The sequence below is a fragment of the Pseudopodoces humilis genome, chromosome 23, assembly GCF_049639895.1.
Source record: "Pseudopodoces humilis isolate 2021_Gansu_Grassland_sample_001 chromosome 23, ASM4963989v1, whole genome shotgun sequence".
NCBI lineage: Eukaryota > Metazoa > Chordata > Aves > Passeriformes > Paridae > Pseudopodoces > Pseudopodoces humilis.
The window spans coordinates 3,849,040-3,875,288 of NC_142222.1; the positions used below are offsets into that span (position 1 = coordinate 3,849,040).

The 26,249-nt window shown below is 39.4% G+C and overlaps 1 protein-coding gene across 4 annotated transcripts in view; it reads right to left on the minus strand.

Annotated features, from left to right (window-relative positions):
• Positions 1-478: 478 nt before the first annotated feature.
• GOSR1 (golgi SNAP receptor complex member 1) overlaps positions 479-26,249 on the minus strand; it is a 28,811-nt gene continuing 3,040 nt past the window's right edge. For all 4 annotated transcript variants that reach the window (XM_005525755.3, XM_005525753.3, XM_088066276.1 and 1 more), the window contains 5 exons: positions 25,598-25,689; positions 25,365-25,439; positions 11,378-11,407; positions 5,642-5,724; positions 479-4,441 (listed from right to left, as the gene is read on the minus strand). In XM_005525755.3, the coding sequence (XP_005525812.1) occupies positions 4,317-4,441; positions 5,642-5,724; positions 11,378-11,407; positions 25,365-25,439; positions 25,598-25,689 (405 nt within the window). In that variant the 3' untranslated portion in view covers positions 479-4,316. The remainder of the gene's footprint in view (positions 4,442-5,641; positions 5,725-11,377; positions 11,408-25,364; positions 25,440-25,597; positions 25,690-26,249) is intronic.

Below are 26,249 nucleotides of genomic sequence, written 5' to 3' on the forward strand. Positions count from 1 at the left end.
TGACACTGCCTAGCTGAAAGACCTGAGGGAGGTGGACCAGACCACAGTGGTGCTGGAAAACCACAGGGTAACAGAGTCCTGTCTGCCCTGAAGACAGAAATTCACACAGAGAGATCTTCCTTTTTAACACTTACCTCTGAAGAAAACCATCCCTGCTCCACTTGGTGAAGAAAAGCAGGGAAAACCACCCAGAGTGTAATCAGGTAGGAGATGAGCCCAGGACTGCACATGCAGGCAGGAGGAACACATCCCCTCAAACCATTTTGGGTCAGGAAATGTTCCATCACATCTGATACTTGATATAAAACCTGAGAAACACACGCATTTGTACGTCCAGGGACAATTCCAAAGGGGTGAGATGAATCCTCTCTGCATCTTCCCTGAAGCTTAGGTAGGCAAAGATTGTCAAGGGGAGAAAGAAGCAAGCACCTTGCTTAGAATTCTAATTTATTATTAAATTACATATCAAAGCCTTTTATTTAAATACATACAGAGAATGCACAATAGGTGAGAACAAAAATAATTACAATTACAATATAAGTTTCAAGAACATGTATGAAAAGAAAAAAAAAATAATCAGAAAGTGCAATCAGAAACTCATTTACAAGGCCTGGGATGTTTTGTGAGAAAGGGCTTTGTTTTGGGTGTAGAGTGTTTATTTAAATGCTTTCTTCAGTACCACACAGACCAACAGCTCCTTTTGTACTCAGAACTAAAACATCAGCACTGGTTCAAATGTGCAGTGACAGGAGAGGTGCTGGGCACAGAGAGCACTTGCAGATGTAACCTGGAGGCTCAGTGTGTCTCTCACTTCAGTCTTTTGTCCTGCACATTCCATAATCCAATTCTGTTATACAGAGTTTCAGAAGCATTTCCTCCTTCAGCACTCACAGCTGTTACCCTCTCCTTCCTGTCTCAAATAAAAGCTTTGGGACAAAACCAGTAAAAATAGGAAAAGGTCATGCCTCATGTGATCTTGGGAAATAAGTTGCTACATTTAGAGAGTTAAAACTCTCATTTAGTGGTGACTAAATGAGCTGCACCATCAGAAGTAGTGGAGCAGCTTTGGCTCCCTGTGCAGCAGTTCTGGGAAAGCAGCACCTCAGGGGACACAGCCCTGGAGGACAAGCAGTGAACAATTCACCTGACACTTTCACATCTGCTAAAAATCTACTTTTGCTCTTTCATTTTCAACATCCAGCAAGGAACTGACTCTTCTCACATTAATCTTAAGACAATGCAACAAAAGGACTTCCAAACTACAAATGAAAAATCTAGTTGATTCCTCAGTGCCACGAATCCAGCAGGAATTTATACCTGACTTTGATATGCAAAACTCCTGAAATCAATACTGGTTAAGAAAAAAAGGTTGCCCAGGAAGGTCAAAGCCCTGGCACTGCCCAGGGGAGAAGCTACAGCTGTGAACACAGTTCTGGGTGCTGCCCAAATGCCACTGCTTTGTTGCAGCAACCAAAGACTGAAGGTCAGGTAAAAAATAGTCTAAAGAACAGGGATAAAAATATTCCCACCTGTGTGAAGTGTGGCATCGTTACCAACACGATCCTTTGTGTTCCAGTGCCTGGCCAGGTTTGAAGAAGCTGCTTATCTGGGAGGAAGAATGAAGCAGAAATTGAGGAAGAGTGTCTGTGTGTGTGAAACACACCCTGTAGAAATACCCTGGATTTCCCACCTTCATTTCAGTGCTCAGCAATGATTTTCTTAGCACGCTTCTGTTGGGTTGAGTTAGGAAACCGCCACTTTGGCAGGAATTGCAGGAATGAGAATTCTTTAACCGTCCCTTTTTTCCTCAGAGCAAGAGGAACAACACAGAATGAAAAACTCCAAGAACACATTTAGCAACAGGAGACACACAAACCTGTATTTTGGGATTTGAGGCAGAATGCTACAATCCACTGTGTTCATTTTTCCAGTCCATTGTTCTGACCACAGGCTCAGGCTATTAGAGATGAATTATGAGGCTGATTCTCTTGAATTTGGAAGTCTTTCCCTGGGCCACATGCAAACAACACCCCTCCAGGGAGCACAGCACAACACCCGCTCACTCTGCCAGATGATGATGAAGGGAAAACTCCAAAGATAATTAAATGTATTTTTCAATACAAAACTGACTCAAAACCAGCACAAACAAAAACCATGGAGGGGCTGCCAACACCAAAACCGTTTCCAGTAAAGCTTTATCAGAGATAATTCAGCATATTTCCATTATTTTTATACTAAAATATATCAGTTCCTTCATAACATTTTCATAACATGAAAATTCAATTATGTTTACATATTTATTATAATCTACATATTTTCCATAGCAGCTTTTTTTCACAATAAGATTAAATATATGCACCAAATAATCAGTTATGCCCAATAAAAAGACTTGTTATAAGATTAAATAAATGAATTTATTTATGGTACTGCAGATCTTATATTGCCAACTATAAAGCAACCAAATCCTACAAATCCTAAACAGATGCACAAGTGCTGATCAGGGTCCCTTAGGGTGGAGGAGGAATCAAAGAAAAGGCAACAGGGAGAAGAAGTTTGATCTCCCAATACACAGATCCATTAATAACCCTCCTTTATCCATCAAGCTTTTTCATAAACCCCCTTAATAAACACTTCATCTCCAAATGGGAACGCTCCCAAATCAAGCAAATAATCACCCTTTATTTCAAATACAAGCCCCACAGTTTTACACGTATTAATTCCAAATGCTTCCAAATCCCAAAGGCAGGATGGCTGATTAGAAGCCCTTGTTGAGTTTTTTAGCACAGGGTTATTAAGTCTTCAAAGGAGCCTTTAAATCCAGACATTTTGGGTGTAACAGTGTGGGTTTGCACACTACACAAGTCTCTATTCCCTCCAACACACAGAGGACTATAAAACACTATAAAACAGAGTAAAAAATTGTGTCTGTCCCACTGGACTCTGCTCCAGAGGAGAACCTGGGGACTGTGATATTTGTGGGTGACAGAATACATAGAATCTGCTAGGAGAACTGTAAGTGGATTGTGAAGAGAGTTAATCAAGTTCTTAGAAAGGTATTTCACTGCCAAGGCTTGAATTTATTGGGTTATGATATGACAGATGGAAAAGTGCTGTTGAAAGAGCAGAAAAATCTGTAATCTGGGAAGCTGAAGTATCAAAGCCACTGCAGATGTCAGCTTTGTTTACAGACAAACAACAGGATTCTTTTTGCCTGTCCAGACCAAAAAGAAAGTGTTCCCCACCCCAGGTAATGGTAAATAACACTTGTTTCACTATTCATACATTCAGCTCTTTGCTAGGAGGAATTACATCCAAAGCCTTCGCTCACAGACACCTCTGCCTCAGCTATAACCATCATTTTCATTCCCAATCAACCATTTAGATAATATCCTTCTTACTACACTATCAGAGGAACTTCATCTAAATTACAGTATAGGCTTTGTAAACAGCTTACTGTGTCTTTATTATAAAGATCTTTATGATGCCAGCGAAAATCAAAGTATTGGCACCCAAAAGATTACTTCAGGTGAACTCATGTTTGGTCACTTTTCAGATGACTGAACACTTGAGTAAACAGCTGCTGGGATACTGTGTTCCCTTTTTACACAGGGAGACTTGGTCAGTCCCTTTAAAGCCACAAGAAATCTTATGATCTCCCTCAGAGGGTACTTTATTTGTATTCTGTGCAAAAAGTGAACAAAAACCCCCCTTTATTTTTTTTTTTTGTTAACTTTGAAAAATTTGTGTGAAGCACAGTTTTCACAGCACAAATTATGCAGAAATAACTAGAATTTCAAGTTAAAAGGAGTTAAAAAGAATGACAGAACATGTATTTAGTAATGAAGCAACCTGAAGCCTTAAAGCTGCAATATTCATCTCTCAGGGTGAAATTCAGTTCTGGGCTGGGATTAGAAGGAAAAGCCTTCCTGCTGAGCTTCCACCCAAGGCAAATTTAATCCTTTCCCACTCCCCAGCCAGCACCAAACCTCCCCAGCACTGCTGAGCACTGAACTGTTCCCCCAGTTCTGGTTAAGCATCCCATGGGCACTTACTTTGCAGTGAGAAAGGGAATTAAAGACAAACAAATCCCACCAAATTTAACCCAAAGGAAGGTGAACAGCAGGGGAGGAGAAACACTGCAGCTTCAGCCCAAGCCCAGTGTCACAGTCTACCATCAGAAGCTCCAGACATCATGCTGACAGCCCCAGCCACAAGCAGGCTGAGGAAGTCTGATGCTTCCCCCACTCACTTTTCCTTGGCTGGGAGGAGGGAAGGTGGTGATGAGTTTTAGCAGAGTCCAGGGGGTGAAACATCCATCAATGGAAAGCATACAAGAGCAGCAGGATGGTGCAGATGCCGATCACGCTGCCCAAAATGAGGGAATCCCGTCGCTTCCGGAGGTTGATCCTTTGGATCAGGCTGTTCACTGCTGGAAAACGGTCTTGGAGGGGTCTGAGTCAAGGTCATAGCAGCAAACAGGAATTCACCAACAAGCCCCAAAGCCTGGATGGGGAAATGCCAACACTGCAACTACTCCCAAGGGGGAGGAAGCAAGAGCAGTAAACCCTGATGGACAGGGAGCAGGATTACAACTGCACTTCACTGACTGCAGACCAGCAGAGAAAAGGGAACAGCCCAGAACTCACAGCCTTTTAATCTCCAAAATGTGAGGCTTAGTTACTTTTAGTAATTGTGTTTAAATGAGAATGAAAAAAAATGGGGTGGTTATATAAAACAACTCTGGAATTTCTTCAAAGAGATTCTGTTACTGGTGAAGAGAACAACCAAAGGCATTTGACTGAGAAAATCCTGCACACTGCATGAACCACACACTGTGCAAGCTCTGTAAAACCAGGAGGATGTAAATCTATCTCTTAATGTACAAAATACAACTGCCAACAAGACAATCAGCTTCAGATATTTGGAGTCAAGAATCTTTTTAAGGCCAAAGCTTATGGAAATTTCATTGAAATGTTCTTGCCAATTGCTAAGAACTGTAATGAAATTTCTGGGTTACCAAGATGCATCTTTCCAGGACGTCATGTGTCTGATCAAACAGTGCTGATGTTGTCCACTAACAAAAGGAAAGGAGTAAGTGGGAAAACCACAAATGTGCCTGACTTGACAACGTGGCACAATCTTTAGCCCTGAGACAGAATATCCACAGAAACCAACAAGCCAAAGTCTTAACATCTACAAGGGTGTGACAGACAAGAGGATACTCAGGCCCTGACTACTCTTAGCTGTAAACTACAGCAAGCAGTGATGAACACCAAGCTTCAGCTTTTTTGAAAGGAAAGAGCAGGACTTGAAATGAAACTATACTTCTGCAAAAACATACAGCAGGGAAGGCCATGAAATGCTGCTGCAGACCTCTACCCAAAAATGATGTTAATTTATAATGTGTATAAATGCAGTGCCCAAATTTGACTGAAACCAAATTATTCACCGTATTTACCATAAGATGCTTCAGTCAGGTTATCAGGTGAGACTGATAAAAATCTGTCCTGTTTGTAACTGGTGACAGTACAGGTCATAGAGCCACTGACACTGCTGATCCCTCAAATGACAGAGTGAAAAATTGTACCATAACTCTTCTTAGGCACAGGCAGCACCAATTTTTAGGAAAACAAAAGGATACTTGCCAAGGTATTCATCTTGCTTTGTATTGACTTCAACATCCCTCTCTGCGAAGTCATATTTTCTTTTGTTGCCATGGCAATGCTGGGGAAAGAAAGAGGATCGAGTTGTTGGTGCTAAGAATAATCCACAGCTCACACAAGAGGAGAACAAGCAGGCAACGCTTCTTCAGAGGACAATGAATGGGGTGAAGCAACATGAATGAAACCACAATTTTTCCATTAATCTCTATCTTTTACAGTTAAACAATTTCAGTTTTATATAAACTCTTAACAGGGTGAAACACTGAGATTTCTTGAAACAGGCAGAGTTTGACTTTTCTCCTCTAGCCCCAATGAAAACTGGTATTACCTTATAAGCAACATAAGAATTATGCTCTCATGGCATAAGCTTTAAATTTAGAAGTTTGTTTCATCCCAAATTATGCTTCCATCACAGCACAGAAAAAACTCCATTTCTGAGATCTGGTCCTAATTAAGAATATCCCCCATGGTATAGAAGTTCTCATTTTCTTTGTTTCTTTACCAATACAGGCAAACATGAAACAGAATTTCCCATTTCAAATTTAAAATGTTTTGGAGGTCAGTAAAAAGCAATTCTGCTCTTAAAAATAAGATATTAAATGAAGATTATAAAGAATTTCTCAGTTGATGAAGTTTGGGCTCTGAAGACACAGTGCCTGAGAAAGAAAAATATGGCAAATACTGCTCCCCTTGCTGGCATGTGTTTCAAAAACACATAAAGCAGGGCATAAATACAACAAAGCTGCATAATAACTCAGGAAAGTCACCTCTACTGCTGTTGACTTCATCTACAGGAATACCAATGATTAAAACAAGTTCTTGGATGAGTTTGTGAGCCTTAAATATGGAGGGGAAATGTTCTGGAGGAGTGAAAGTTAAGTGGAACAACACAACAGATAAATAAAAGAAAAGGAAACTGAAGCTGTCATTTCAGAGGCAGGAAAATGTGAAATGCTGCTTTCACCTGATACAAACATACAATTTTTCAGTGCAGGTATTTTAGTCCTCTAAAGTAACAAACAACAAACTCGCAAAACCACTAAAAATTGATGTTAAGAAGAGCACTCAGGGAATTTTGAATAACTGAGAATCAAATTAGGAAAAAGAAATAATTTCCTGTCTGCACACAGGAAAGTCTGTTCAGTAACCTACAGATTCCCATCTCCCACCCCCACACTGACTTGATATTTGTCCAGATGAGTTTTTAATACAGAATCTCTCAAAGCACTTCTGAATTAAGTCCCATATATTGGAAAGATGCATCCAATGACTCATTAAAACATCCCTTCATTTACAGAAGTGAAAACACAAGATGATTGCCAGTATATAAAGTGCTCCTGAGCCACCTCCAAAATGCCCTTAGAAATAATTGTTCACAGAACACAAGGTTCCTGCTTTAACATCTGGGGAGTGAAACTGTCCATTTCATATAAAAAGGCAGGATGTAAAGGGTTAAGAGATAGAAATCAATGTAATTTTTTTTTTCTCGAGTATTTTCAAGAATTTAGCTCAAAGGGCTGGGTTTTTCTGGAGAACTCTCAAGGGAAAAAATGGGATAATTACAATTTTTAATAAGATATGGTCTAGTAATGAAATGTAATTGTGATATTCATGAACAAGAGTTTACCTGGATTTCAGCTACTATTAACAAATCAAAATTCAAGCAAAAAGCAATGCTGTTCACGTATAATTTGATTATTCAAACCTTGAGCTGGTTTATCTAAGCCTTTAGATCTGTAAAGGAGATTATTAAATTTAAGAAGCAGCAGAAAACAGAGTTCCTGGGGATGAGTCCAGAGATTGGTCCTGTATCTTGAGCATTGCAGCTTCCTCATATCCTTCATCAGACAATTTTGGTTTCATTCCCATCCCTGACATATGTTCATTGACTTGCTACTGCCATTGCCTCGCTGACAAATGCATATTTTAAAAAATTAATCACATTCTTCCCATTCACAATATTGGCCCCATTTAGCCATTCCCCACCACAACCTCCCCAGATCACCACGACCTGGTTCTGATGTTCTGGAACTCGCCCGCGACGTTTACGATAAAAAGATGAAACAATTCTTACTGGAATGGAGATGACCCCGATTTAACATTTCACTTGGAAACCAGCAGGAACTATTCTCAGTGCTGCACTGGCTGAACTACCAGAGCTGGGTGTAAACCAAGTTTCTAAAACCAGATGGTACCTGTCCTGCTCTCTGTATTTAATATTAAAGCCTTGCTCAAGTACAACACTCAGCATTGCTGCACTACTGGATAAATCTCCCCTAGCTAAACCCAAGGTCACAGCCATCAAATACCCACCTATCTCTTCCCCAGAGCAGCAGGAGTATCTCAAATTCCTGTACTTGCAGCAATATTTCCCTCAAAATTTCTGCCACATTCAAAGTTTGCCCTTGATTGTTCAGTAGTGCCATGGGTACGTGAGCGACCAAATTTCCCTCCAAAGCAAACCCAACTGTACTTAGTTTACTAAGTACTTTGTACTTAGTTTGCTGTTTTCACTGGCATAAAAACCCCAGGGTAACAAACACATCCAGGCATTATCCCAGATGGACAAGTCTAACATGCAGAGATACACTTTTAATGCTGCCTAACTTGGAAGCAAAGAGTTTTGACTTAAATTAAGTGTTTAAGCTGTTATTTCACACCACACTGCAGCCACATCCATCCAGTGTCACTGAGGGAAACGTACCAAAAAATCAACTCATGGCTTCACCCATTGAGACGTGAAATCTACACTGCTGGAGAACTAAAACAAAACTCTAAAGAAAGAAGTTGTGTTATTAAAAATCAAATAATTCACGTATTACTGGAAATTCCTCTTCATTTTGCATGCTATGAATCATACTTGCTCATTGAAATTCATGACAAGGGCTATGATTAGGGAATGGACTCTGTGACTGCACAGAAATGAAAGCTCTAGGTTTAAATTGGTAAAAATTCTGATTGCATCACTTATTCTTTGTCTGGTGATACATTTCTATATTTGTACCTCTAAATATACACATACGTGCGTGTATCAATGCATACCTACACACACAACCTGGCAAATTCCTTTAAAGAATATTGTTTCTTTTGATGAAGCCCAAGATGAAAACAGAAGAAACATGTCCCCAGGAATGCCAGTGATTTTGCCTGGACACTCTGGCAAGGTGGTTGTGAAATGAGAGAACTCTCAAAACATAGCTCATGCCTTTACATTCTGAAAAGTCAATACTCAATGCAGCTGAGTTTTTCCCTTTTATTAAACCCTAATTATTACTTAAAGAGATAGCCCAAATATATAAGGAGACAATTTTTTTAAAAAATGAAATCTATGGCTTTGGTCTGGCTTCAATCTAATCTGTTAATATACAAACACTGATAGATCAGGCCTCAGAAACAGAATTACAACAAAAATCCTACGAACTTATCATACTGTACAGGCAAAACTATAAAAAATATTCCAACTGAGCCAACATAAAAACACAAGTTGTTAGAAAACAAGAAATAAATGGTCTGCTATTTTGGAGAAGAGATAATGTTTGAAAATGAAAACCTGAGAACTCCAAACATATTAAGCAAAATCTCTGCTTATATTTAAATCTGGCCAAGAGAAGTGAACGCTGTTCCAAAAGAACTGCAGTACAAAGTATCACATCCCACTCGCTTCTGGAGAGAAATATGCTGCAGTAAGAAGCCATGGCATGTAATTCATTTAAAAAATGATTAAAACTTTAGTAATAACGACACATCTGGAGTGACAGCCCTGCTCACTGCTTTAGTTACTGAATCATTTCAGCTCAGGTGCCCATTTATTCCCTGGCACGGACGTTTGCTCTGTGGAGGACCATGCAGAGGAAGAGTCAGACTCCTCACTTCTCCTCCTGACAGAAATTCAGAGCAAGGGCTCACAATTAGTGGCTGCAGCTTGTCAACAAAAGCCTCTGCACACACAAAAATGTGCTTTCCAGTGTTTATAATCAGTGCTTACTAACAAACCCTAAGGAAATAAAAGTGTGAAGTGTGAAGGAAATAAAACATGATTTCCTGACTTGCTTAATTAAAAAATGAGTAATGAACTGCAGCAGATGTAAACCTCGAAGACAGAGCAGTAGCCAGAATAAGCTAATTACATCTCAAGGAATCTACCCTCAAACAGCTTCTTCTGCACAATTCCCTCTTTTATTTGGGTTACAATAGATAAAACAAGTGGTGAGTTGGGTAAACTTCCATCTAGTAAATTCACTTACTAGGCAGCAGGATTTACCATCAATTAATGTCACACCCAAACACTTGCCACTACTGGGGACCATAAGGAAAAAGGAATTCAACAAAAAATTCACCTTGCTTTTAACAGAGGCAGAAGTCAACTCAGATATAAGTGGAGCTACATTTCCTACTCCATGTAGTTACTAAACAAGCTCTTTTTGTACCAAAAAAACTGTAGAATTAGATTTAGAAATATTTTAGAAATACATTTTTGGCAACAATTAAAACAAGAATTTATTACAGATAACAAATGGTGCAAGGTTGAAAACTCTGAGCTCCTTTGATGACACAGAATCATGAAGCCAGGCCAATGACATAATTACAAGTAATTACAAGTAATTTTGCAGTATATTAGGAGTAATAAATCACCATATGCTGTTTAATGCTCTGCTTACTTGCAGTGGCAACAAAGAAGAAATTCACCAAACACTGAGGGTTTTTGGAAAGGAAAAGTAGGGTTATAAGCATGGAAATATAGGAGAGGTTTTTAATGAGGAAAGGACTAGAACCCAAAACAAATACAGCTGGGCTAAGCTGGAGAAATATTTTCTGTGAGGCTGTGGTGAAATTGCACCCACATTTTCAGGTATTATTGCACTGATCAATTCTGATTCATCACTGCACACTGATGCGGTTTAACACATTCTTCCTCCATGTTAATTATCTTGAGCCCACTGTGTGTACTTAATCCAGCCAGCCCTTAATGGACATAGCCTTGCTGCACCTCCAGTTCCTCTTCTTGGTCATTTATGTCAGTACAGGCATTGTCTGAAAGCATAACTTATTTGCTTTCTTCCTTTTTTGTTTTGTTTTAAAGCACTAATCTAACATTTAAAGCCATTACATAGGGCATTATTACAGTTTGAGTTATTGGTCTGCAAAAGGTTGTCTTGGGAAGGGCACAGAAAATAAAATTTATGCTGCTACAGCTCTAAAGTGTCTAGATCAGTTAGAGAAGGTATCATTTAAGTACTCAAACAGTGTAAGAACCTCAAAAGATAAATAAATGTACAACAGCAATAACCTCCCAAGCAGTTGTGGTAAAAGCCCTTACCTATATCAGCTGCACACTGGGTGCTGAATATTCTGAATACATTGAAAGATTACAGAAATCAGGTTTTAGATGAGTGTCACAGTGAGAAGGAATCTTGACTACTGGAATAGCCCTCAACAGCTCAGCCTGAGATCCATTCTGCTCCAAAGTTGATTCACCTTTGAGCAGAAACCCAAATTTTCTAAGCTAGGGTGAATAAAATATGTAAGCAACATTCTTATGTCAATATTGAATAGAAAAACCCAAACCAAACCCACCAACAATTCATTGTAATACTGCCAAGGAGCTGGAAACAATACAGTTATTGTATAAATATAGTGACTGATATATTTAGATACAATTTAATGGAAATGCTGATTATATGGAAAACAATGAAGATTTTTACATTCATCCTTACCTTATTGTTTCTTCTATCAGTCGATCTGAGCTGAAAGCCAAAAGAAAAAAAAAAAGTTAAAAAAAGTAACAAGCACTGAGTACTACTTTAGATCACTAATCAATGATCCCCATCATCATCCTAATAAATCTGCCCTTAGAATATTTTGTTTGTGGATGTTGTCACATTTTGCTACTACATAGGTTTGGTTTATATGGACTTTGGAGAACATGCACTGGAATATCCTCTGGAGCAGCACTTCCTAAGCGTAGCAAGAACAGCTGCTCAGGAGAACACATAAAACACAGAGAAGAAAAGAAAAGGGGAATTGGCACCGTGATTTATGGAGGATTGTTTGGGAAGGAGTATTAGAGAAAGGAGTAGCTGATTTTATTGCTTTTTAATCCTGCTCACCCCTTCAAAAATGTCATTAATGATTAAGAAGCTGAGATGTGGGTCCATCTCAGAACCCCAGGATTAGCTGCCCAAACACTGCCTTATACTGGCAAATTCCTTCTGTGGCAACATCAGCTGGCTGATGAGAACTGAACTGATGGAAACACAACACACACCACATGTGACAGAAAGCCCTGGGTGACACATGGCTGTCCTCCCTGCCACACATCGATCCCGTTCTGTGCAGCATCCCTGGCAACAGGGCAGCCTCAAGCACAGCACCAGAGAGGACATTTCATTTGAAAACCAGACATGCACCACTAAGGAGAGTAACAGCATCCTCGAAAAACTGCAGCTATTTCTCCTTTTCTGTACTCAACTTCCACACAGGGTTTTAATCACTGCTTTGCAGCCAGTTGTGAAATGCCAGAAAAACATCTCTTGTTACAGCAATCAGTATCTCCAATGTAACCTCGAAGTGGAACAGGTGGCTGCATCATTCCCACTTCCCACAGTGCAGAAATAACAACGCACCCCTACAACTGCTCCATTTATCCCACTGATTCATACAAATTCTTGGAGAATAACTGCAAAAAAAAATAATTGAGTTTGCAGTTTTAGGAGGAAATCAGCTGACAGAAAAGTAGTTTTATGTTGTACTGGCTACTGCTTTCAGTATTAAATCAGAATTTATTGCTTCCAAACTCAAAGATGCCAACAGGGCACGGCCATCTCCATCCTCCACCCTCCTCATTCCAAGTGTTTTGCCAACCCCCTGAGCAGCACAGCTCTGCCTCTGACTCAGCCGGAGCTGCCTAATTTGGAACTTTTCTTCTTCCCACAGGAATTCTGGAGATCCCCCCACAGCTCTAGCTGGAGGTGGGGTGAAGGAGCTGGGCAGCGAGTGCACATGTGTGACCTGCTCGGGGAGGGGGAGAGGCAAACAGAATAATTTGTCTGTGAACAGGAGTGAAAACACGAAGGTTGCTATTCCAGACTGTCCATGGATTGAAATATAGACACAGAAGAGAGCACTAAAAATATTTTGCTCAATTTTAAGCTGCCAGGGACTCAACTGGGGGAGCAAACAGAGCTACGCTAAGACTCACATCAGTTGTGAGCATGTTGGTTTAAGCAAATAAAACCAGTTTTATTCACTGTGTGGTGTTTATTACACTGGCACAGAGGAGGGAAACACCCTGGCTGTGTACACAGAGCAGTCTCACAGCATCTCCCAATGTCCCCAAGGCAGGCAGCACAGGAAAGCAATGCATTACAGATTTCTGTTATTGCTGAGTCTCCAAGAGACACAATCCAGCTGAGAATGTGCCTTTCATAGATGGTCTCTAACAGACAAAGTGTGTTAAGTAGGCAGGGCATAATAAGAATAAACTGCAAAACCATTAGAAAACAGCCTCAAAAGCAAGAACAGTGCACAAGAATGAATAATTTTAGAAAAGGTTCAATTTTTAAAAAATTTTCATCAATTAAAAGGTATTAAAAATCTTGTGGGAAACAGGTTATACTTAAGAAAATTCTATGGAAGAAAATATTAGAACAGCCCTATTAAAAAATCTGCCTTAGAAAAACCATTACCAGCTCTTCATCCATTTAACTGATGAAATGATAGAATTTTTATGGTTGATGAACTGAAGATGACAGAGAAGGTGAACATTTTACAGACCTCAAGTGAACTAGAATGTCCTCCAAGGCTTTTAGAGCACCAAAATTAAGCTTGCCAGCTTGCAGCAGGGACACTTACTGCTTTTTATGTTAGAGAAAGCTGTAGATGGGCAGTTTTATTACTTAGTCAGACACATAAAGACAAAAAGTTATTTAAAAGCTTCAGATTACATTACACTGCTTTATTTTTATATTTGTATGTATGTTTATACACACACAAAAATAAACTCTGGCAATGTGGCTACCTGTAAAATGATGACAGAAGGTTAAAAAACTAGACAAACCAGTAATAACCAGCTCTGAACACCATCACACAGGCATGAGCTGCAAATGCCAACACAGGGCATTTTCCAGGCACCTGAAGGCTGAAGATCAACATTTCTCAACTTGTGTGGAGTCACCCTAAATATTTAAAAGGATGAGATACACAGGAATTGTCTTCAGAATGAAGATGTGTAGGTAAGGACAGACTAAAAGGAAGCACAAATTTATTAGCACAGCTTCCAGAGTGTTCCTCCCACCCCAAGAAGAATCAGCTCTTGAGAGGATTTCCAAAGCCATCTCTCCTTGGAAGGTGAACAAACTGCACAGGAAATATCCATGACACTCCCTGATGTCCTGGTAAAGGCAGTCAGTGTGAGCAGGAACATTTCAGGGATTCTGATGTGCAGATTTGGATTCCTTGGCAAATACAGATTGTAAAGTTCACTCACAGTGACACCCAAACAGAAGCATCTGTTTCATTCATTTTACAGCTCATAACCATAAAAAAAAGTCAGATTTAAGGAAGATCAAGAACACAAAATACAACAGGGCCCAGAAACATAAGGGAAGCTTTCAGATCTCTGACTATTAATAACCTGTTCTCCACAAACAGAAGCTGTTCTCACAATTAAAAATAATGTTAATTTCAATCATTTGCCAGAATAAAAAAATATCGCTGAATGAGGCAATTGTGCTTAACTTACATATTCAAAACACTACAAAAAGAAGCTCTTAAAATCTATCTACTTTGTTCTTCTGCTGTCCAAGTCAAGCCAACAAATCCAGTGGACATTTGCTTATGAACATCCAAGCAAAAGATGGTTCTGGGCATTATTAATCTGACTTGCCATCTGTTTCAATAAACTCTGCATTTTCACCTGTCCAGACAGACAAAACTATTTAAAAATACTACAGAAAAAAAAGCTGGAAGCTGCTGAGGCAATCACCTCCTGTAAGGAATGGCACAAACCCAGCAGCAGCAGCCATGCATATGAAATAACCAGGCCTCTGTGCAACTGCTGGCTGCAGAAGATGGCACAGCTTCTCTTTTAAATATGCAGACAGGTAAATTAATCTGAAGGAGAAATTAAGTGAAATATGTCTCCAAGATAGAAAAGAGTCCTGCTCATCACATCAGGCTTTTACAACTAAAATAAAGCATTTTATGTTGTTTGTAAGGCAAATCTCTGTGTCTGCACTTAAATAAAATTCATTAATACAGATGAATACTTAGCTGAGAACTGGGCTTTCCCCATATCCATGGATTTTGCTGCTGATACCCAAACCAAGTCAGAGGAACTGGGCAGAGCAGTAAAACTCATGCACACACAACTCATCTCATGCTTTAAACCCTTCAGACGAAATTACAGGCAATATTATCACATAGAATAATTTAAAAGGGATAGGGAAAACCCTGCAGAATAAACTAATATACCAGTTGATAACTATTTTCTTCCTTTCATAAAGAATAACGACAGAAAAAATAATTTTACTTTGTTCTTTCTCTAACTGCAAGACAAATCACTAAGCCTCTGCTCTCTCAAACTTCCTCCAATAAATCTTTCATATTTTCACGGTCCTGGATCATCAGGCAACGTGGAGCTTCCAGGAGTGCAAATCCTGCAAAACACACTCTACTACAAATATATAGGTATGAGGCAAATCTGACTTATACAATCAGTTATTTCTATTATGATAATAACAGAATAATAATAAAAAAAAACCACACACACACACACAAAATCCCCATCTCCAAATCACTTTTTCTGCTGGCCATCAACATTCTTTATCATATTAAAAATTCATAAGATCATTAAGCTCTCTAAAAACTTAAGTAGAAGAATGTAAAGCAGAACACATTTTTTTTTCCTCCCTGTGATAACAAGATACTCTAGATTTTATAAGACTTGTCCCAAGTTTGATTCAATTTAGTTTCAAATTAGCTAAAGAAGTCAAGAATTGGGTGTAGAAATCTATTTATTGACTAAGACAAATATATTTGACCGTGAAGCACACATCTTCCAGCACGAGAAAGCCTGGCTGGCCAAAAACAAAGACATGAGGCATTTTCAGGGATGAACAGTTTCCCCACAGAAACCACTCTGGAAGCAAAGAAAGGTTCAAATACTGACCCAAACTGCTATCTTTTGTTGGTTTCCTTTTAGTGTTAATTCAAGCACAAATCTGGGTGCTAAGAAAATGCAATTTTGTCACACTGTCTGTTGCAGAAGGCAACAATCAAGCACAAAACCCAGCACAAATGTGAGCATTAATCAAATTCCTGTATAAATTTGCTCAACATCATCACACCTGCAAACTCTGAACATCTCAGTAAGCTTATTTCTGCACAACTTAAAAATCACTTTCAGTAAGAATGAGGAACAACTGCAAAACTGGGAAAAAAAAAAAAGCACAATATCATGTTGCTTTTCATCAATGCAAGCAAGTTGTTAATTCTAGAATGAAAGGCACTGGAACAGAATCCATTGCTCTAGGCAAGAGTAAACCAACATTGTATGGTGCTGAATTTCTCTCCAGATGGAAAGAAACTGTACATGAGGAAAAAAAATACACAGAAGGCATCTCTTTCACTGTAGGGAAGAATCTGCCAGAAGATTTCCAGGAAAATAATCTGGTGAAACCTCCTCCCTCCAACTGCAAACCTGTAACACAAATTCAGCTAAAAATTTGACTTCTAGCTACATTACTAAGTAAATACCTCAAGAGCTCATCAATTTCAGCAATTTGGACTTTAGATACACCAAGAAAAACACTTCCTTTGCAGCTAACACCTGTAAACACATCTACATGTGCAACATAACCAATAAAAACATTAGTTGTTCTAACTCAGTTTAAAGGAGACAAACAAGTACCAAGGGATTCTCTCCCTTTAAAACAGGCATCACTCCACCTTCACAGGTCTAACAACACTAACAGCTGTTTCTCCTGGATTTCCAAAGGGTACAGCCTTCACCTCCACTGGACTCCATGGAGTTATCTGGGAATTATCAGATAAGAAGAACTGTTTTTCTAAAAGAGGAGTTAGCCAAGAAAGCTCTTTGGCATGCAGATGACTGGAAAGTGCCTGAGAGCCCCAAGAGGGTGAGCAGCAACAATACTTCTTCCCTTAGAGCAAATCTATAAAGGAATAAGAGCTTCTCAACAACCTGCAGTGTTGAGTTTACCAAAGAACACAGGTAAAAACTTAAAAAATGACAACAGCTCCTACTGTCCACATGAAGTGCACACAAAGCCAGTGCCAGGATGGCACCACCTAATGAGACCTCGATTCATGCTTGGGAAAAGTTCCTGGAGAGATTGACCCTCCCATATAATTGCTCCATATTACCCATAGGAATGAAGTGAAATGAACTGAAGGCAGGCCTTACTGTAAGTCATTATCAGCAACCACAACTGTCAGAACAATTCCAGTAACTTCCTAATGGACTCTATCGGCATTTCCTCAAATTTTACATCTGCATGCAATGCCAGCAGTCAGGGGCAGGGCTACCTGCATTATTTGCTCTGGTTTAAAACATGGAATTTGGATGGGACCTTTAATTAAAGGGAAAACCCCTCAAAACCAAGCAACGCAGGCTCTGATATCTGACACTGACCTGACTCAAATGGAGCTCTCCCAGGATAACCTGTCACGGCTGATTTGTTGGGCACACACAGACAGGGGATGCTCAGCTTACAACAAACACAAGCTGTTTGTAATCTGTGCTGTAACAAAATAGACTGTATCACTTTTCTAGCTCACTGTTTTTTGACTAAAGCTTGGCAAAGCTAAAGAACTGTTTACTACTCACACATTCCTAAGTAACCAGAACACAAAGAGTCTTCTGCAAGAGCCTCATCACATAAACAACTTAATAATGAATATATTTTTAATTTCCAGTCCAGCTAACACAGAAAGGAAGTGAGAGTTATCCCTAGCATGACAACCCAACTTTAATGTAGTATGAAACCTTAAAATCCACACTGACAGACACGTGTTCTGCTCGTGCATTTTCACTCGCTGTGGTTTTGAGGGTTTTTTGGGAGAAGCTCTGTGGCTTTCATGCAGGACTTGGCTGAGGTACCTGATTTACAACTCTCTACCTGCCTGTTAATTAAGTTGCAGAAAATTATTCTTAAAGCTGCATAGTTAACTATGCAACATAACAAACAGTTGTGGTTCAAAATGTAAAAGTGCACACTACATTTAAACCATCCACAAGCCAAATCCAGGATGCAATTAATGGGTAAAGATCTCAGCATTTTTCTTCTGGCCCAACTTCCCAGTGTTCTTAGGGCTTTTTATCTGAGACTGAACAAGATGCATTCTTCCAGAAGCGCAACTACACTTGATATAAACAGGTCTCTCAAGTGAGAGGAAAACACTTTACATCTTTCAAGTCACAACAGAACCGAGGTCCTTGGAAAGTTCTAAACAGAACTCTATTATTAGGATAAAATAGGGATGCTTTAAGGGTAATTTGGATCTAGTTAGCAGATCCAAAGCATCATGGATTAACATCATGGATTTGATGGAACACAAAGATATCTGCACAGCAACCATTCAGCAGCCAAAAACTAAACAGGAGAAACTAATTCTGATGCATTAGGAGAGGTCGAAATTAAATAAAAGTAAAGAATGACATCTATGCAGTAGTGTGGTAACTTTCCAAAGATACACTCTGTATATGAGAAAATGGAAATAATCACTGTTTAACATATCCATACACATCAAATTGAGTTCAACAGCTTGTTTTTGCTGGAGGATCCAATAGCAAATAATGAGCAAGCACTTCTGGCCCTAAAGAATAATGAAGTGCACAGCCACACTGACAAAAAATGACATGCTGCATTAGAATAATAAAAGTGATTCTCAGATTGCACAAAAGGAATTCTATAAAACTCCGCAATTGTTGATTCTGTTGAAAAGCTGCACCTGCTTTTCAGAACCAACCCATGCAGGAAGGATATCAGCACTCAAGAAAGCCCCAATTTCAATACAGACCTTGGAGGGGGAAGCTGTCCTAGTTAAGAAACAGTGTTGAAAGGAAAGCTAAAAACAAATAAAACATGCATCAGAGACTTGTTTATTCTGAAAGGAGCAAAAAACTTCAGAAGAAACCACAGAGCCCTGAAGTTTGAAGTGTGGCTTCATATCCTTCCCTTTCCTCAGATTAAAATCAAAGTGCTGTTTCTAAGGGGAAGCCCAGAATCAAGAACCAGAGCAGACTTTTTTTCCATTACATATTCAGGTAATCTCTCACTCTGTGAGGGTTTGCTCTTTAGCTTTGGCAGCATTCATAAAGACCCACAAGAGTTTCCATAGCCACTTTCCCTGGGGTACATGGAATTTCATCCATAAACCTTCACTTTTTATACAGATGAAAAGCAAACTATGAGCTTGAAGCTCTTAATGTCAATGTGGCTGCAGCCTTTGTCACCTGGATAATTCAGTTTTTTACTGGAAGTTACACAGGAAATTCCTAAACTAAGTTTTGTGTTATGTGTGGTGGGTTTGATTTTTTTTTTAATTTGGTGTCCCCATCACTTTAGACATATTTAGGTATAAAAATGTCACAAAAGTCAACAGTGTCAGGGAAATTATTGATTCCAGTATTGTTAAAGCAACCCAACTATCAAGAAAGCAAGCAAATAAACACTGAAACATAGAAGCTTTGGTTTAGTGGCTTGGGGTAGAATTTTTTTTAAGTCCTAAATACAGCAGAGGAAAATTAAAAGAAATAGTTGATTTTACTCTAATGAAGCTCAAACTATTTTTAGAGGGAAAAACCCTCTTAAATCCTGAATTGCTTGGCTGATTTTCATGATCTTTTATTAAGTTATTTATAAATAGTAATAATACCCAAGAGAGCATCTTCCTTCGTTGCCTGGAAGCTTTGAACCTCTCCAAATTCTCATTAAACTACTTCAATAACTTGCTCATACAGTCATATAATTATGTATAGTGACGTTTCTCCTTTCCCAGAAGACATGAAATGTCATCCTCTCTGAACATTATTTACTATTAAAATAAGAGAACAGCAAATGATTCTCAGTCTGGTGCTGCAGTTGAGTAGATGATGTGCCCAAATGTTATATTCAGTCTGGGACTGTGACAGGGGAAGCTGATCCACCCACTACCAGAGTGGCCTTGTGTCCCTCTGCCACAAGTCTTCAGGGGACAGAGGTTCTGCCAGCAGCCTTGGAGATAAAACTCACTCAAGCCCAGACAGAGATAAGGCTAAAGGAAAGAATCACTGATGCAATCAAGAAAACTCTGCAGCAATAGAATAGGAGACAGCAGAAAGACAGGCTAGAATTGTATTTTGAAACAGGATTACAGGACAAGCTGTTGTGCATCCTTAAGTAAGCCTCTGCAACACCAAAAATCCTCCTTTGCTCAAATCCCTTCTTTGAACAGCATTTTCTTTGTGCTGCTGCTCAGTCAGAGCACAGAGCCCTGCCCCAAAAGTCTGAATTACTCAGTGGTAAGGCAGTGAGGTGATTACCACAGCCATCCCAGCACTGGCACACACTTGTAATGCAGCGATTTCTCAAAATTCCTTATTCCAGAAACAAAGAAAACAAGCAGTTGGGAAAACAGCAGCACACCATTGCCAGAGCTCTTGCAATTAATGGCCAGCAGAGAGCTGTTTTAACCTAGATTCCCAAATCCCTCCTTGCACTGTAGCTTCCAGTTCAATGGACAAAGTGCTGCAGCCCTTCTCCAGCACTGCACAGCAGGGCTGCACCCAAACAGCACCAGATCCAGTGCAAGCCCCCCAAAACAGGGCCACACAGAGCTCCTCTGTCCTCCCAGGGCAGAGCTGTTTGGGTTTTTTTCATAACTGCTGCTACAGAGCAAAGATTATTCATTCCCAAGTGCTGCTTCAGTTAAAATCTGCATTCAAATTAAGAGTATGGAACCACAAGAACGCCGCATTCTGCTCTGACATGAACAAAAAAATAAGTTTAATTAAGAAGCAAGTTTGGTAATTAGAAAAAAAAAAAGCCCTTACTGGGCCTGACTAAAGTGGAGCTCAGCAGTTCTGAGGCTGCAGAGCAGGCAGGCTGCAGGCACCCAGGGAAGAGGCTCATCACATTCCTCCCTCCCTGCTGCTTCCCCAACCACTCTGGGATGGAAAAAGGAATTGGTGAATTAGCTGGTTTTCCTGCATTCTCTACGTTTCCAAGAGAAGATGAAGGAGATGCAGTGGTGAACTGTGTGTCATCTGGAGCAGTCACTGTCCAGGCATCTGTGTGTCCTCTGCAACTGGAAATTAGAGAGGGGATGGGAAGGGAGGCAACCACATTTCTCTGGTCTTAATCCAACCCTGAAGTTCCACTGAAATCCACAGGAACCTGAGCAGCAACAGCACAGAGAATGGAAACCAGGGCATGCAGAACAGAGAACAGGGACAACAAAAGAAAAAGAAATTCTATTAAGGTAGAAAACTGGCAGCTTTCTCTGAAAAGATCAAGTCACCTATAATCAAAAACCCTGCAAGGTGTCTCTGCATCTTGTTGAGCTGATTTCTCTCTGCAAATCAGTGCTGAAGTGAAAAGTTTTAAGGAAAGATAATATTTATAGGAAGAACAGTCAGTAAGTCACTCCGTTAAGATCTTGCCTGTATCACCAACAAAGTTTGGAAGCAGTTTTCCCAGTGATTATTCTCTTCTCAATGTGCCTGTTTCTGCCAAACAACAGCAGGAAATTTGAAATAGTTCTGCTGATAACAAAATGCCATTATGAAAGCAATAGAAGTGTTCAGTACTCCAGAGTACTCCACATACATGAAGCATTGCACAAACATTAATTTCTCCTCATCATCTCAGGTACGTATTATTAATTAGCACCACTACACAACTGCTGCAGGTTCCTGATGTTTCTTTTGCTCACTTCTCTTACTCCTCTTCTCTTTTTCCCATGCAGCAAATGTCCCTCTGATTTGTTTGCTCTCCTCTTTCAAAAACAGTTTCTTACCCACCTACTCTGGCACCCTGACCCTCTCTGCCAGTTTTAAACACTTTAAGATGCACAGGGGTGTCTGAACACTTGCAGCAGGTTCATCTCACCTACCTGCATCACTCACACATGAGACTCCAACTAAGAGGATTTTCAAAATTTTTTACTGGATAAGTTCACAAGCTACATAGCAACACTCAGCAGAAACATGCAGTCACCTGACAACAATTAAAAACACAGCTAATGGTATCAGCAGCACACAGGCACCTGCTTCACCACCAGCCACTTCTTTTAGAAAGGGATAAATGACTAATTTTTGAGTCCTGGAGCTGAGTAATAAAGTAATAATCACACAGTTGCCCCACAATGGCAGAAATTGTGTGTTTTTACCTAGTTTTACAGGAATTCATCTGTAAAAACATCTGTAATTTCAATCTAAGCTTCTGAAGATTTCATCATTTTTTCCACAAACTCATCAGTACCCCCTGGTATCACTCACCTACAACAGAAGGGAAATTTTCATTTGCATACACAGACAATATTGCAAATTTAATCAAGAACATTAGTTCTTTCTTTGCTGACTTAAAGACTATAACTCATCAATAACTGCAGAATTTCTCAGGGCAGACTCTAAATTGACAGAATTGTTTCCTCTGAGGCAGCACTTTTCAGAGCAGTTTTTAAAATGCTAAGCTAGATATATTCAACAAAATTGTTTTCTTTAGATGGAAAACATCATTAGGAGAAAAAGGATTATTTGTTTGTACCCCTGGCCAAAAGCACACAAGCAAAGATTAAATACCTTTAGGGAATGGCACAGACCCAAGAAAACAAGATTTCAAAAATGAACAGCAAACATGACCACTCTAGATTGGGTATTTTTTTAAGCATCTGATATGCTTAAAGAAATCTGAGGTATTAGGTAAAAATATTAACAGGGCATCAATACTCAACAACATCTGTTTGCCAACCTTATTTTAATTAACAGAGGTCAAATTTTTTTATTTAAAAAATTAGGTGCTATTGCTCATCTCTCCAGTGGCTGGTAAAGCTATTCTTGAATTACCTGTCTTGGGAAACTGAGTGATTTGGAAACTTCATGCCTCCCATCCACAGCAAGCAGAACTTCTAGACAAATCTCCTTTCCCAACAAAGAGCTAATTTACAAAATGGACTGAGTAGCAGTGAAGCTTTTGAAGGGAGAAGAACATGACATGTTTGTCTCACCCTCCCCAGCGTGGTTGCCCCAGCTCCAGTGGGATTCCAAGGTGGAAATCCCTGCTGCTGCCAGCAGCACTGACACAGCAGCCAGCCCCACCCTGGGAAAGGGAGGCAAATGGATCCAGGATCCTCACGGCTTAATGGAGAGCTAGGCATAAGCAGGGTTTGGGCAGCACTTTTTGTCATTCCTTTCATGCCTGATGTGTGTTGGAACCTTTTATTCAGCAGCTGGTACTCACAGATTTTTCACTTCCTCTCCTTTTTTAGGATTACCTACGTGTATAACATTATTCATGGTGTTCACAATGTGACACAAAAATAAAAGAGGCAGATTTAGGCAAAAAGCAGAAGAGTTTCCTGTCTCTCCTCTTGCTCCCCAGTGAGACACCCCACAAGCAATCCCACCCTGCAGCTTTTTCAAGAGCATTCATGGGAATCACAGCCCAGAGAAAACCCCAGTTTGTGTTTATCCTGTCTCACATGGTTGTGCATAAAGGAAAAGGCTGACAGAAGAGTCTGGCACTCAGCAGTGGGGCAGCAGTTCACACATTCTGTTATCAGATCATGGAATAAATATGTAATAGGTCGAAAAACTTAACATAATAAATTAAGCAGGGTCAAAACCAAGTGAATGCTCCAATATCTGATATGAATATATAATTCCTGTTACATTATTACACAGCTCTGGAGAATGTAATAACTACATTGTAAAGTTAATATTCCTTTTTCAAACTCTTCTCATAGATTTCACTCCACTGAAAACATTTGGATTTTCACTCTCATGTCTTTGTGCAAATATATTAATCATCTACTTCTGTCAATTAGTCTGGCACCAGGATTTACTGCATATTCAATATTCAGCATCATGACTCCCACAAAGCTTGTCAATTTATCCTAGGAACATGTTTGGTGTAATTTGCCAGCTCCTGGTGATTTCTTGGGACCTTTTCTTAGCTTTTACAGCATTTTGGCATGAATAGCTCATTAACTTCTTTCTCTAAAGACAAATATGTTGAAACTCTTTAATAATTTCCTCTGCCAGTATCTTTTTCTGAGCTTACTGATCCTCAATTCAAAAGTTTTGCAAGCTTTGATTTCTTGCCAATGTTGACTTCTCCATTTACACTGGATTTCTTTACAGTCCTTACAGTTATCTCCACACTGCAGAGTATTCAATGATTAGTTTTGGCCCTGTTTACTAAAGATCCCAAACTCACACTTATTTCTGGTTTTCTTTTCCTCAGTGTTGTGGTGGGCTTTTTTTTCAAGTCTTAACATTTTCAAATAATCATCCAGATGGCTTTGAACTATTTCTAAAACTGCTTTAACTTTATTTTTCATGTATTTTTATCCTATAAACATACTGCAGAGTTTAACATATTTTAAAAAACGAATAATCAATGTCTCAATAAATGTTAGGCTCAAATTCTGAAGACATCTGCCAGATAATGTTCACAAAATGCTGTAAGCTTTCTCCTCTTAATTTTTGCAAACTTTTCAAAATAATGCACTTAGGGCAACATCAGTCTCTTAGAAGGGTATTTTACAACTCCAGAAATATCTAACCACTCTATTTCAGGATCATACTTAAAAGAAGTCCTAATTCAAGCTTTCAATCAACTAATTTTAAAGTTTTAAAGACATTACAGAAAACTGAGCATGAAGTGGTGATAAGCCACAAATGGAAAAAAATTTGTTTTAATTTCCTGTGAAAGTTTTTTGTGCCGTTCTGACTGTAAGTTTAAATATAAGAAAGTCTCATGTAATTATTTATTTATTTGGTTTTTTAAATGCAAGCCTGCCCTCTCGTGTGAGCCTGAGGTTTAGCACAAGTACAGGAAAGGAGAGAGGCAGGAAGACCAGAGCTATCTCCTGACTCTCTAAAAACCACAAACCCTCCAGTTCTTTGCTCTCACCTGTGCTGTTTCTGCTGAACAAGGACATACAGAACAGCTACTCAGAACTTAATGCCCTCTCTGAAACAGGAATATCAACAAAGTGCTTCTATTTGGGTTGATATCAGTTAACCTAGAATCAATTTGCAAATATTTAAGTGCATGGGTTATTTTGGTATTAATTTCTTCCATCACTTTTTGTCCACATTCAGTAGAGACAAAAGGAGAAAATATTTTTCTCTGACTTAAAAAAAAAACAAAACAAAAGGGAAACCCAGCCAAATCATGGGAATTTCTGTTTAGTTTCTCAAACTTTACCCCAGTCAGACTGAAAGGCATCTACTCCCTTGGGAGGAGGTCTGAGTCACAAGAGACTTGCAAAAACCCCTGAAGACAACAGAAAACTGTCACTGACAAGATCCTAAAGCTCAAATCACTGGCACTACCATGACTATTATTTACCCCACACAGTTCACACTCCACACAAACCATAAATGTTTAACCAGCTGCAAGAAATTCAAATGTTTCACCCTTCAGAAAAGTCAGGCACCTCCAACACAAGTAAATAGGAAACAACACCTACTTCCGAAGGTGTTCGTGCTCCTTCAGGAACAGCTCTGTTCTTCTGTTGTTCACACCAGACCCACTTTTATACGACCTAAAATCCAACAGAACAGAACCTCAATGAGGATTGTGAATTCAAGGAACTTCTTTTGCTTTATTCAGAGCAGAGACAGGTGAGCTATGCCAAGCAGTCTCTCCACCTTCTCCCTCTGACAACAGTCCCCCACCTTTGCTGTAGCACACACAACTTACTCAATATCTTTCCGTACTGATCCCAACAGATTCTCCCTTTCTCGTATTGCCAAGAAGTTTGCTTTAGTTTTGTGGAATTCGTGCGTGTAATCCTGTAATAATAAACAGTCATCCCAAAATTAGGGTCCTGAGGTCAACTGAGCAACCCAATACACCCACAGGAGATCCAGCCACCTTTAAAACTGCCAACTGTTCTCTAACACGAAGTGCAAGACCAACTTAGGAATTTAACAGTGAAACTGCTGGAAGTTAATCCAAAACATTCTTAAAACTCACTGCTCTTAGAGTAGTAGCTAAATTTGATAGCTGCAGCTACAGTTGTGGAGGGAAATTCACTGTAATTCCTTCTCCTAGTTTCAGTTATCCTCACCTTTCTGATGAATTGGTTCGTGTTGAAATTTCCCACCAGAAGCTCTAATAAAACCTACTTCTCTGGTGTGGTGAAGATGTTCCTGAGTTTATTTGGTTGTTACACCAGATTAAAAAAAAAAGTGTTGTCTGAACAATAAAGATTACTTTTAAGCTGCAATTTTACATTTTAAACTATTTCAAGCATCTGGCACTTCTCAAAACCCAATTTAACTGGCAGCTAGTGTGCACCAAAACCATTCATACCAATGCTATTGCTTTTCACACTGTGTATGGATTGCAC